General features: G+C 53.0%; 1 protein-coding gene across 2 annotated transcripts in view; it reads left to right on the top strand.

Moving 5' to 3' along the window:
- LHX4 (LIM homeobox 4) overlaps window positions 1-14023 on the top strand; it is a 51126-nt gene that overhangs the window by 22140 nt on the left and 14963 nt on the right. For both annotated transcript variants that reach the window (XM_006048591.4, XM_044942772.2), the window contains exon 3: window positions 13819-14021. In XM_006048591.4, the coding sequence (XP_006048653.1) occupies window positions 13819-14021 (203 nt within the window). The remainder of the gene's footprint in view (window positions 1-13818; window positions 14022-14023) is intronic.

Below are 14023 nucleotides of genomic sequence, written 5' to 3'. Positions count from 1 at the left end.
GACAGGGGAGGTCCTGAGGGATCCCTTGGTCAGAACTCTGGCTGGGTGCAGGCCTGTCAGGATCAAAGACGTAGAGCTCCATAATCAGAGAAGCCCTTTTGAGCCCTGGCATTGCCCTGGGGCCCTATCTGATGTTTGGACCTTGACTGGCTAGCTCCAGGTTTGGGAAAAGGAGATGGCAGCAGCTGGCATGTAGCTTTGGCTTTGGGAGAAGTAGCGATAAGGAAAGAGGATCGCTTTAGACCCAGGAGGGGCCAGGGAGTGGGGTACGAAGGGATTAGCACAAGCCTACGAGCCATAAGCCTGAGACCAGCAATAACAATGACAATTACTCACGCAGGCTGTTGCCCCAATCCCTGCCTCCATGACCTTGGAGACTCATCAGTAGGGTCTGTAGTCATCTCCCCCTGGCTGCTGCCCACAACACTTCCCTACCAGACCAGCATCCTCCATCACAGCTCAGGTCCTGGCCCACCATCCCCAGCTCCTTTGGCAGGCCCCCCCGCATACAGAATATTGCAGAAACACTATGCCACCAGAGCCTTCTGCCCGGTGCCCAGCCTCCTGTTCAGTCCTAGCTCACGGCTTTCCTTGGGTACCTGATGCCCCCCAGCAGGATGCCTCCTTTCCCAGGCATGCTCAGCATTTCCCCATCTCCACACCCTGGTCCGGGGATGAGGTCCATCCTCTCAAGGTCTCCCTATCCTTCCATGGTGGTGAGTCCAGCTCCTCGGTGGAGGGAGCCTGGTGGAGGCCTGGCCATTTTACGCCTTGTCTCTGCCGATGACTCAGCACAAGCTGCCTTGCTTGGCTGGTTCCTCATGCACCTGTTGGCCTGAGGAAAGGCTTATTAGTCATTCATTTTTCTGTCTCCCCCATACACATAGGCTGATGCTGGGTTTGATGCAACAAAGAGTAGATTACACGGCGAATTCACAGTGTGCTGTGGGGACCGGTTTCTTCTGTACCCAGCTTTGGCATCCTGCAAGTCGCAGAGGCCCAGGCTGCCTCCCTTATTTAGCCACGGTTACTCTCCTCTCCTGAGATCATTCTGCTTTTTAAGGTAGCCCACTGTCAGGGCTGGAGCCCCTTGTTAAGGGGAGCTGGCCACACATTCAGTGCTGAATCCACAGGTCGTTAATTCTGTGCTGGGGATGCTGTGTGGAGAGAAATGGAAAGTGGAAGTGATTCTCCCCACTGCCCACAGAGGAACGATCAGACACAAAGCCCCAGGGAGGACCCTTGGATTTACAGGCAGTCAGGACTTACCCAGCATTTGGGATCATGGCTCTTTGGTACAGGAAGGCACAGGTGCAGCACAGTTTGGTCTAGCAAGTCATAGTCCTTGGTGAGGACGGGGGAGGGAGCATTGTCTACAGTTAGAACGGCTTCACCTCCCATCCTCAGGGCTTGGGACCTGCTGCCCACTTGGGGCTCAGACAGCAATCTGGCTGCAGAACTGGCGGTCTGCTCCTCATTGCAGCTCATTAAAGGTCACCAGGCACCTGCTTTCAGCTGACATACATGCAGAGGGACACTGGGAGCAGAGAGAACAGGAGATAGGGCAGGAGGGGAGGGCAGTCCTGGGCACCCCAGTTCCCTCCCGCATCTCACACCAGGCTTCAGGAGTCACCTCTGGTGGCCTCAAGAGAGCCCAGCAGGTGCCATGCACTCGAATCTGCCCAGCAGACCTCAGAATGCTTGAAGCTGTGGCACTTGGAGGATGCCTGGTCGGAGGCATCTTCTCTATGTACCTTGAAGTAAAAGAGAAAAAGAAAAAAATAAGAAGTACTATTCTTTTATGATATCTGCCCCAAAGCCTGACTCAGAGACAGAGGGCAGGATTCATTGACCTTACTGATCAGTACTGTGTTTCTAAGTTCCAGGATCAATACTTTAAATCTCTTTGCTTATAGCAAGGGGCACGGCCACTGCTTTGCATAACTCCAGGGGCATCTTTTATTCTGTGTGAAGTTTTGTGAATCAAGACAGTATTGTGAGGAGCTGGAGGGGTGATTACCCCAGAAGTGGGGGGAGAATGGAGGTGAAAGACGGAGATTGGCTTCCCCTAGCCTCCAGCCTGTGAAACATGGCAGTACTGGTGCCTGGCAGCAGAGGGCGATGTTGGCGTGTGCACAGACAGAGAAAGAAGTACTGTTGGAAGGTTGTACTCGGTGGTTGTTGTGCTTTGGGGAGGGTGGGGGGGGGGCGCTGTTAAACACTGTCTTGCTCAGTAACATTGGCTGATTTTTGCTGTTGTTTGTTGTTTTGCCTCTTGGGTCCTTGGCTTCCCTTCTCCAAAGGAAATAAAATTCCGAGGCCAGAGAGGAGAGGCGGTGAGTCGACTAATGCAGTGCTTCTGAGACTATTACAAAATTGCAAGCTAGGAAGCCAACAACTCCTTGGGTTGTGTTTGCTGAGCAGGTCCTGTCTGGACTTTGCATCCAGGGGTGGAGGGTCCCTGGCTCCTTGCAGAAGGGCTGGAGCCTGGGGATAGCAGGGGTCTGGGATTTGGGCTTCTGGGTCCCCTGCTCTTCACTGTCTGGGTCCTGCCAGCTCCCTTACTTTGAAGCATGGTGAAAACAGGTTTTCTGCTCCAGGAACTGGTTTAAGTGCTGGAGGTTCTTAGGCAAGTTCCTTAACGTCTCTCAGTTCCAGTGCCCTAAGACTGGGTACACAGGAGCGTTTCGCAAAAAGGGAGTCATTTTATGAGCAGACTGGTTTGGTGAACCCAAATGGAGCTTGATTGAATTACTGTTCTGTGTTTAACCAGCTATCAGCAAACAAATGACCAGGCCTTCCTGAAAACCTCATCCCCTTATCTGTTAAGAGGTGATGTTCTAACCCACCGAGCTGCTGTGAAATGGGAAGAAGGTGATGTGTAAACTTTGTCCGGCACTGCTGGGTTCTTCTTGCTAGGTGCTAGAATCTCTGGGTGTTGGGTTTCTGGCCCCAGAGGACTAGCTGTCAGAGTTCTCCCCCAGGGCTGGGCCGTGCTGGCTTCTCCTGCCCACCCTGCTCCCACTGAGATGATTTTAAAAGCCTAGAACTCCTCACATGGAGGTCAGGGTAGTCTGGCTCATGGCAGTGTGCTGGGCATAAACCATGGCATAGAGATGCTGTGCTGATTTACACAAAAACTTGAGAAGCAAACCAGTGATTATTATAACATGAAAACAGAGAGCTAGAGAATTGAAGGGCAAGATCCACATACATTTTTAAGGTAAGCCACAGCCCTTGAGAACATTCCAGTCTTGTGGGGGAGCTTCAAGCTGTATCTTGGCTGCCAGGTCTCTATGCTCACACCTGCCTACTAGAGGGGGCCATGGGGAAGAGTTGGAGATGTTCGGGGGTGACTGCCACCCCAGGGGGTCCTGTCTAAAACTTCATGCTCCTTTGGGGGTGTCTCCCTGCGCCTCAGGCCCTCTCCTGCCTGGCACTGTGGGGATCCAGCGAGATGGAGGGCCGCTGGACCGCTGTCAGTGGGGTGCTGCGCCCCTCCCCCAGCCAGTCAATCTCTAGGCAGTAACGGGCTGTCAGCCAAGGGCAGGTAAGAGGCGTCCTTGGGAGCCTGGGAGCTGCTGATTTATCCCCGCCGTTCAGAACAGCCTGTCTCAGCTCCGGCAAGCTCTGCGTTTGGCCCGGCCACAGGGTGGTTTCGCTGGCTCCTGTGAGGTCTTCATTAGTGACCTTGAGCCAATCACTCTTGTAACCAGGGCCTCCATTCCTCAGCTGGGCAGATGCCCATGGGACATCGGGCAACCTGGGGGACATGGGATAAGGCCCGTGCTCCGAGTTGGACATTTGGAGAGGGAGCAAGCATTGGGTTTGAATCCAGGCTCAGTGTGAATTTGGGGCATTAGACCTCTTGGAGCCTCATTCTCATCTTGAAAAAAGAGATGAAAATGAAAATGTCTAATTTTCTAAGTTACTCCGGGGATGGAGTGAAATGAGGTACTTAGTATCCATCATTATTGGTGACTACTCTGTTATTTATTTTTATTTTTTGATGTGGACCATTTTTAAAGTCTTTATAAGATTTATTACAATATTGACTCGTTGTTTATGTTCTGGTTTTTTGGCCATGAAGCATTTTGGATCTTAGCTCCCTGACCAGGGATTCAACCCATACCCCCTGCATTGGAAGGCGGGGTCTTAACCACTGGACCACCAGGGAAGTCCCTGGCTATTCTTATTAAGACCATGACAGCATATCTATGTAGGGAGGAGAGAAAAAGAGAAAAGGAGGATCCTGGGGGCAGAGGCTACAAAAAGCCTTGAGCCAGACAGGGGTCCCAGGGAGGGAGGTGGGGGCGGGTCAGATGACTGGAACAGCTGTCAGCCTCTTGGCGTGGGGGTGATGTGTACAGATGCCATGGGTTTTCTCCACAGGATGCCATCCCTCCCTGTGTGATCCAGAGCTCTGTGGTGGTGACCGCAGCCCTCAGCCTTCACTTCCCCAAGTGGAGTTCCCAGCTCTGGCCAGAGGGGCCAGCCTGGGCTTGCACGGGTGCCTCTAGCTAGCTGGTACCTTGCTGCCACAGGAAGAGGACACTTCAGTTCTACGGTTGGTTGTGGGTCCAGTCTGGGGCCAGGTTCTTGCCGAGCCACCTGTTATTTTTTATTAACTACACATCTACTACGACACACACACCATTCTCAAAAAATGTTCTTAAAGAACTCACAAGGGGAGGGTCTCTTTGACGGGTGACTTTCCATAATTTCTGAATAGTTTATAGTCTAATCCCCTCACTAAGCAAATTAAACCTTTTAAGGTAACGATCAGATGGTTCAGATAGTAGCTGTGCGTGTGGACATTTGTAAGGTTCAAACACACTGGTGGGACCAGGCCCACAGTCATTTGCAAAGGCCTGTAATCAAGGCAGAAGCAATTACTTAGCTGAGCAGCTCCCCCTGGGACCCGAGGCCATATATCAGGCAGTGATGAGTCCACAGATTATCTGTCTGCCCGCCCCGGAGCCCTCCTGTTCAGCTGCGCCCGCCCACCCTCCAGGAGCCCAGGCTTGCCGCCGGGAAGGCCCCCTGACATCTGTGCTACCTGCATACCAGAGACCTTTGTGTCCTGGGGAATCTATTTGGAACCAAATAGTTGCAGATGAGCCTGAGAGTCGGACAGCATCTGGGCTGTGGAAACATAGTCCCCAGACAAAGAGGGATTGGAGTGACATGGGAGTGGGAGATGGGGGCACCCCAGCAGGCATCAGCAAGCCCCATTCTCTTAATCACTGGGATTCCACCCCTCTCTCCTTTACCTCTTGCCCCGCTTCATTCAGGTACTGAGACACAGGGTCCCACCTCCAAGAGGCCCTCTCTTTCCCTTCCCACTGCCTCTGTCTTCTCTCCAGCTGCTGTCATACGCCTCTGCACCACTGGAAGCTTTCCAATCAGCTATCCTACTCATCTTGTTCCCCTCATGCCTTCCTGCCGCAGGCCCATCTTTGGTCACCTTACTACCCTGGCTCCTGAATCTCCTGAACCCAGCACTCAGGGGTTCATCGCCTGGCTCCATCACATTGCTTGCTGATTCTCTGGCCAAGATCACGTGAGCGTCCAGTGACAGCCAGTCTCTGGCTTGTGGCTGTGCCTCCTGGGGTCTGTCAGTGCCCCTGGAAGCCCCACCTGAGGAGGAGCTGCGGTCCAGCCTTAGACCCCGTGATGGGCATTGTGGGTCCTTGCGGCTGGCTGCGGGATGGGGTGAGAGTGGCTTGGGAGGGGGCCCTATGCCTCTCCCGTCCCAGTGCCTGCTGCACCTCCGTGAGAATGAGTTCTCAGGCCTTAAAGGGCTCAAGAATCAGCAGGCAGTCTGCACCTGCTGCAAGAGGGCCTAGAGCACCCATTACATAGAGTTTCTCAAAGCACAGTCCATGCCACAGCTGGACTTATTAAATGAGGGGCTTATTAAAAGTGTGCAGTCTGGGGCCAGAGTCAAGAATCAGGGATGACTTTTCTGCTTTTAAGCAAACATCCCAGTTGGCACTTCTACATAGGGTAATTTGGTAACAGCTCAGCTAACACCTTGGCAGAGAAAAATTAGCCTGGGATCAGGAGGGCTGATTAGGTGCCCGGAGGAAGTGGGTGGAAAGGAGGGACAATGTTGTTGGGCTAGTTGGACAATGTTGTTGTCCAACCTGTGGAAAGGGACTAATAATGCCTATGATAAGGGCTCTTGTGAGTTCAGGTAAGACAGCTCACTAGAAACTCCCCTGGTGAATACTAATGCTTCATGCATGTTCACAAGAATTTAAGAGAGATGGGCTGGACTCTGGGAGAAGAGGATCAGATCCTACACATCCCATTGCCTCTTGGGAAGCACATCTCCCCCAAGCAGGGAAAGCAGGGATGTATGACTGGGGGAAGGGAGAGTTGGGCTGTAGATTTTTTTTCTGCCACTCACTGGGCTGTGTGATCTTGAGCAAATCTCTGACCCTCTCGGGGCCATTTTCTTCTGTGTTAAATGAGGAGGTTGGACTAGGTGACTGATTCTAAAGCTCTGCCAGTTGCATTCATCTCAAAGTAATATTGAATGCTCGTTGAAAAGAAAAATGTTATATTAGAAACTACAAATAAAAAGCAGAGCCTGAGCGGAGTTCTGGTGGGGCTGGGAGGTTTATGTGTGAATATGCATGTGGTGTAGCTGTGTCCCCATTCTCCAAGGCTCTAATGTTCTCCAGTGTCAGGCCTTCTCCAAATATGGCACCTTCTGCATCTGGAGAAGGCTGACTGTGCTAGGGCAGGACTCTGTGTGCCGTGACATGGCTGTGGTGGTGATATATGTTGGAAATATTGGTACATACAGTAACAGTAAATATCAGCGACTTACCTGTCAAGCGTGGTGATAGATAAAAGAAATACATGGAGGAAAGTGTCAACTGGGGAAAAAATATACGGCCGGCAGTAAATCACCGCCAAGCAATTAAAGCATAAAATTAAGTTGTGTGATATTTTGTTTTCTTGGGATGGTGCACTGCTCTGTGGCGGCTCCCACACATGGGGGCTGGCGTGGGCCTGGGTTGGACTGCTCCCAACAGCCCAGAGAAAGGAAGAGGATTGGGTTCAAATTCCAGCTCCACCGTCTATTGCTGTAATGTCTCTGGCACGTTTCTTACCCTCTCTGAACTTATTTCTTCCCCTACAAATGGGGGAGTGGCGCCTGATGTAATTTGGGGTGGAGCCAATGAGATTTGCTGACAGATCACACGAGGGTGTCCAAGGCAGTGGGCCTGAGCAACTGGAAGAGAGAAATCGCCCTTCTCTGAGATGGGGAAGGGGCAGATGCTGAGGGAAGATTAGGAGTTGAGATGCTGAGGGGGTGGCTGTGGGCTGTACCATCTGGAGTTGGGAGGAGGTCCCAGCTGGAGGTGGAAGTTGAATCCCCAGAGATGTGGGATGGACAAGAAGAGGTGGAGAGAGGTGGAACAGGGGCTTCCAGAGAAAGGAGCAGAACCCGGAAAGCCAGGTCCTGAGGCCCAGTGAGTGATGTGTTCTAAGGAGGAGGGACAGCCTATGTGGTGCAAGGTGAGGGATGATGAGACCTGACCAATGGACTCAGCACTGTTGGGGCCACCTGGTTAAGTGAAGTTGGGGTTGATTCATGGGCGACCACCTGACTGGAGTGTTGCATTAGTCAGGATTTTCCACAGAAATGCAACCAACAGGCTGTGTGTGTGTGTATAAAGAGATTTAATTTAAGGATTGGCTTACAGGATTTTGGAATCTGAGAAGCCCCAAGAACTGCAGTCAGTGGGCTGGAGGACCCAGGAGAGTTGATGGTATATACAAGTCGGTAGGCTTGAGACCCAGGAAGAGCCAGCATTTCATTTCAAGTCTAAAGGCAGGAAAAGACCAACGTCCCAGCTCCCGCAGTCAAGCGGGAGGAGTTCACTCTTGGGAGGACAGGCCTTTGTGGTCCCTTTGGGCCTTCACCTGATGGGAATAGGCCCATCACAGTGAGGAAGGCAATCTGCTTTACTCGGTCGACTGATTGAAATGTTAATCTGTCCAAAACCACTTCCAGACACACACAGGAAGACGTTTGACCAAATATCTGGGAACTTTGTGGCCCAGTGAAGTTGGCACATGGCAACTGGAGGTAGAATGAGAACAGGGGCATTAGAGACTGTGTATAGACCCCGTTTTTGAGGGATTTTGCTCCGAGGGGAGTAGAAATGCAAGGAGGCGTAGGGTCAAGAGTTTTTTGTTTTGTCTTGAAGTGGCAGAAGTAACAGTGCTGTATGCTGCTGGGTACCTGTGATAGAGAGGGGACATTGATGGTGTGGGTAGCAAGGGGTCTAGTTGCTTGCTGAATGATCTTACTAGGAAGGAATGGACTCTGTGCCCAGATGGGCCGACAGCCTTGACCGGGAGCACAGATGGGTCAGCTGTAGGGAGCGAGAGACTGGGCACGTGGTGGGTGGACAGAAGAGGGGGAGTGCCTAGCAGGCCTTTGCTGAGAGCCCCTCTTTTGTCCCGGAAACAGGAAGCTGGGCCACCAGCTGAGACCAAGGATGAGGGGATTGGGAGAGAGAAGGGATAGGAGGGTGGGATTAACAGACGAGAGGGGGCACTGTGCTTTCCCAGGCCCTCCGGAGCCCTGGACCCTGAATTTAAAGGTCGTCCAGTCAGTGAGGAGGGATGTTTCCCTCAGCCCTGTCCTGACACCTGTGCCGCGTGGCGGAGGTCGGGGGTTGAGAGCAGGGTGGGGAGTTGAGGGTATGGGCAGGAGAGGGGTTCCTAAGATGGACCGCGGAGTCTTTGCTGGGTTGGGGGGAAATGAGGCCATGAGGAGAGTGAGGGGCAGTGAGAATGGGCAGGGTGGCAGGGTTGTGGGAGTCAGGCTGCTGTGGGCACCGAGTGGAAGGGCAAGACACTGCGATGCTTGGAAGTCATTCCTGGGGGCACCCTAGTTCCTGATGGGATTGTCTGGGGTGGACCATGAGAGTGAGTGTCTGAGGATATGACCTTCAGGGGTGCCTGCTCGGTCGCTCAGTCATGTCTGACTCTTTGCGACCCCATGGACTGTAGCCCACCAGGCTCCTCTGTCCATGGGATTTCCCGGGCAGGAATACTGGAGTGAGTTGCCACTTCCTCCTCCAGGGGATCTTCCTGACGTGGGTATAGAACCCGAAGCTTCTGCGTCTCCTGCATTGGCAGGTGGATTCTTTACCACTGAGCCACCTGGGAAGCCCATGACCTTCAGGAGAAGAGGTCAAAGAATTCAGTGCACAGGGTCAAGAGGGACTTGTTGTGGGGACATCGATGTCACTGAGAATTCTGGCAACAGGGATGGTGAACGTGAGGGTGAGCCAGGAGCAAAATCAACCCAGGAGGGCGGGGGTGGGCAGGGGGTGGCGATGACACCCCAGGGAGGTAGCGGGCTGTGCCCTGAGAGCCGTGGTGAGGTTTAAGTGAGGTTATGGACACGGGCACACAGCAGGTGCTTGGTAACTGGGAGCTGCTTTTTAATCGTATTGGTGACCAGAATATGGTGCCTGGTCTGATCATAGGTGAGAACATAAAACGAGGAATGTGCTGGAACACCTGTGGTATACAGTTTACATGCACCTGTTTCTAGAAGATGTGGCGCCTGCCAGGTCTGCCTGGTATGCGTTTTGCAGTATCTGGGGATCCTGCACTGGAGAGAGGGCCAGTCAGGCCTGTTGAGAGGGGTGGGAGTGGACAGATAAATGGGCCGAGGGGACTCGGGTTGAGCATGGAAGGAAGGGTGAGACCAAGGACACAGGTTTCGTCCCCTTGCTGGGGTCAGGGGCAGCCCTTGAATGTCAGCCGTGACATCTAGTGCATTTCCACAATCAGCAACCCGGGCCCTTCACGCCTGAGCTGCAGGGGCAGGGGAGTGTTGACAGGATCAGTCGGTGTGTTGGGGTGACACTGACTGTGGGGGGAGGGCTCCTGGGACGGTCCCCACATTGCAGGGTCGGGGACCCCAGTGGCTCAGAGGGGGACAGGGCCCCTGAGCCCCAGTTCCAATTCAGAGTGGGTGCACCATGACTGGCCTCTCGGTGGCATTTGCGTCTCTGACGCCCACTGTGTGCCAGCCGTGCCGTCAGAAGCACCGAGTTCAAATCCTGGTCTTTCTACTCTCTGCTTGTGTGAGCTGGGGCCAGCACCTCACCAATCTGAGCCGCAGCTTCTCATTTGTCAGAGGCTATCAGAGTCCCTACCTTTCAGGCTGGGAGACATTTGTTGACTGAGTGTGATGATGGGAGCAACCTGGGGTGGAAAGTTGATGTTTTAATAAACTTCAGGCCTCATTTTACAGGGGGTTCAAGTCCCTTCTTTGAAAAGCTTTTGCCAGGAGCTGCAGCTATTATGGGCTTCTCTGGTAGCTCAGACGATAAAGAATCTTCCTGCAATGCAAGAGACCCAGGTTCGATTCCTGAGTCAGGAAGATCCCCTGGAGAAGGGAATGGCCACCCACTCTAGTATTCTTGCCTGGAGAATTCCATGGGCAGAGGAGCCTGTGGTCTACAGTCCATGGGGTCACAAAGAGTCGGTTATGTCACATGCTAATTCTCCCCTGCTTGCTCCCACCCGTGCCTGAAGACGCAGTTGGTACACTCATTCCGCCCAGCATGCATTCATCCACTCCTTCAGAGGTTCTCGCTGGGCAGGGATAAGAGAATCGCCAGTGATGTTGCTCTGTGGAGGAAAGTCATGTGAGCTGTTAGAATTCTTCCTTGCATTTTCTTTGTCATTTGGATCAGCTCCAACTGCTTTCCCTGGGGAGACCGGCTGTCCACGGAGGTCTGGCAGGGCAGCACTCACCAGAGGGGTTGTCCTTCTGATGAGCGAGGCCAGTGCCGTTTGCACCTGAGTGGGCAGGGCCCTGCACACAGTAGGGGCTCAGTGATAGGATGAAGCAGGTGCTGACTGGCAAGTTCCTCGGAGGCCTCTTCCTTGCTCTGCAGAACACCCCCCTGCCCCCCCCCTCCCCCGCCATCGCCATCATCCTTCAGGGCAAATTCACAGGTTTACCTTGTTTCCATCCAGGGAGTTTTAACTATGGCCATCTCATTACTGCCTGCTGCAGAACAAGCCGCGTAGCCTTTCAAGGCCACGGCTGTCGCACCTGCCGCCCTGGCTAGTCTAAGATCTGGAAACTCACGACAGTGTCGTCATCGCATCCGCAACTCCCAGGATGACGGCACCGTATTCTGGGCTTGCTGGCTCTCACCAGGAGTGGGGGTTGGGTGCCCCTCGGGCCTCAGCCACACTGGGGGAACCCTGTGGGCCCCGGGGATGCACACAGTCCCCTCAACAAAGGGTCTCATTGGCTGTGCTCCAGGGGAGAAAGGTAACGAGAAGCAACTTCCACTTACCATCGGTATAAATCCCACAATCAGGAAAATTGCTTCAATTGCTAAAAAACGCTGGTGGGAAAGTCCATTTATTTTTCATTTTTCTTGTGCACTTGCCACCCTCATGCATGAATCACTGTCGGTATGTAGATTAAATTTATACCCCTGTTATCTTTCATGTCTCTGGGGCTCTGGTGTCAACTGGGCTTCTGGTTACTGAAAACCACTGCCTGCTTTTTAGTGGGGAGAGGATGTGGCCCTCCCTGTGGGCAGGGGCATGGTGGGGTCTCCACTGTGTTTTGGAGTCTCTGCTTTGTTTTGAGGTCTCTGCTCTGCCTTCCTCCTCCTCTGGTCTCCGCCCTTGATTCGGCCACAAGACTTGCTTTTTGGAAAACTCTAGTTCTTCTCTGGAGCTGCTTCTGCTCCATCCTTTGCAGCAAAGGATTTGAACACTTGGGTTTTGGTGGTTTATTTGAGAGGGTTTGCAGTGAGCAGGATGAAGGCATTGTTTCATTTCAAACACCTGCTTTGTGCATTGCCTTGGACTGCATAGAAAAACTCTAGGCAATTTGAGAACACACTCTAGTAACATATATGCAGGCTTTCCTTTCCTTTGTCCCTGAAACACACATACACACACGCATACACACACACACATGCAGTAGAGCTGGGTGCCTGCCTGCCTTCCTCTCTAATACAATGATGTGATTAGACAGCAGTTGTGGAAGAAGCTTGTTCTCACCTGTGCTCTGGTGGGTACTGAGCCACAGAACCACCTAGAACTGACAGCAGACGTTGTTCTCCATTCTCAGATTTGGCCATCTCCATGCACAACCTCTGAAAGCATGGTTCTTTATTCACTGACTTACTCAACAAATGTGATCTCTACTTTTCTGGGTCCTGGACTTGAAATCTGATGAAAGCTTTGAAACCTTTTGAAAAAATCGGTTGAAAGTCCAGACCCTACCTCCTGATGCACAATTTTGAGCAACTCAGGGGTGGCTGACGAAGCCTGTCCTGAGCTCCAGTCTGAGAACCTCTACTTGCAAGAGGCCTGCTCCATGCACACCACCCTCCTCACAAAACCCAGAGGCATTCCAGGAGTTCAGAAGTCTGGGGTTCTTTCAACCCAAACGCCTTAGCCCCTCACACCCTGACACCCTCCTCGTATTTTGTCTCAGTGGAGCAGTCCTTGGGGCCACACTCCTCGCTCTTTGGGGGTTATCCATCCAGACCCCCACTTCTCTGTGATCGTGTCCCTGGGAGGGGGCTGAAGCCGCAGCTGGCCATGCCTGCTCCAGGCTCCTGCAGCCCCCCAGCAGGTATCATTACTGCACAAGAGACCCATCATTCTGCATTAATCTGGGATTCATCATGATAGCCATGACCATAATTAATTTATTTGGTATTAATGTGGATGAAATATGTACTGTCCTTTCAGGGGAAATCAGGCTGCCTATAAGCATTAGTTAAAAGGACCATTAAAATCAAACCTTCCCCAGATCCATTAGGCGAAGTCTTTCATCCTGAAGAAGATAAAGTTCTGCTGTGTGAAATGTCATGAATAATTAGGTTGATTGCTGTTTTAAACTCTGCCCCTTCCTCCCCAGCCCCTCCTGCTTCCCTCCTAAAGCAGGGAAGGCTCACCTGCAGTGGCTCACCACCGCCCCCTCTCCCTTCATCGCCACCTCTACACTGGCCCCATATTTCCCTCTGACCTCTGGGACCACTGGCGTGGCTCTATGTGTGTGGCCAGAATGGGGAACAGGGCTTAAATGACCCAACTGGACTATATTTTCAATGGGTCTACTTCTCTTTCCTTACCAGCCTTGGGCCAGGCTGGTGGTGGGCACAGTGCTGCTCCAGAAAGGTGCAGACGGAGAGAGGTCTGAAGCAGCATCCTTTACACTCGGGTCTGCAGACTCCCTGCCCGGAATGGTGTCAGGGGTAGAAATGCAGATTCCTGGGCTCACATCTCTGGAGCTGTGCGTGGGAGGTGGGAGGAGGCTGGTAAGGATGGTTTGACGCGTGCAGGGTGGAGGGGAGAGGAAGAAGAGAGGAACCATCTCAAGAGCCCTGCTCTGCTGCCGAAGTGCGATTTCTCTGGAGCGCCTGTGTGGATCCTGACATGCGGGCTGTCCCGGCCACACGGCTCCTCCTGTGGGAAGCATGTGAGGAGGTGTTCTGCCTGATGCTTTATGCACCTGGGCACTTGGAATTGCCCGGTGGGACTGGTCCTCTAGGCTTCACCATAAGGCTGAAGAGACCAGGAAACAGAGGGTGAAACTGTCTGCCCAGTGGGACTTGGAAAATCCTATGGCCCTGGGTGAATTGATGACCTGTTAACTGGACAGCTGGATGGCCCAGAGGCCCATGGACAGCCCAGAATAGTGGAGTGGGCGAGGGGCTGATGAAAAGTGGGGGGAAGCCAGACCCCTCTCCCCACCCCATGCTCTAATCTACTCTCATTCCCTGACAGGCGCTTTGGCACAAAATGCACAGCCTGCCAGCAGGGCATCCCCCCGACCCAGGTGGTCCGCAAGGCGCAGGACTTCGTCTACCACCTGCACTGCTTCGCCTGCATCATCTGCAACCGGCAGCTGGCCACGGGGGACGAGTTCTACCTCATGGAGGACGGGCGACTGGTGTGCAAGGAGGACTATGAGACAGCCAAGCAGAACGGT

The sequence above is a fragment of the Bubalus bubalis genome, chromosome 5 (assembly GCF_019923935.1).
Source record: "Bubalus bubalis isolate 160015118507 breed Murrah chromosome 5, NDDB_SH_1, whole genome shotgun sequence".
Lineage (NCBI taxonomy): Eukaryota > Metazoa > Chordata > Mammalia > Artiodactyla > Bovidae > Bubalus > Bubalus bubalis.
The sequence above is the reverse complement of the archived record's forward strand: the minus strand, read 5'-3'. Positions and strand labels throughout refer to the sequence as shown.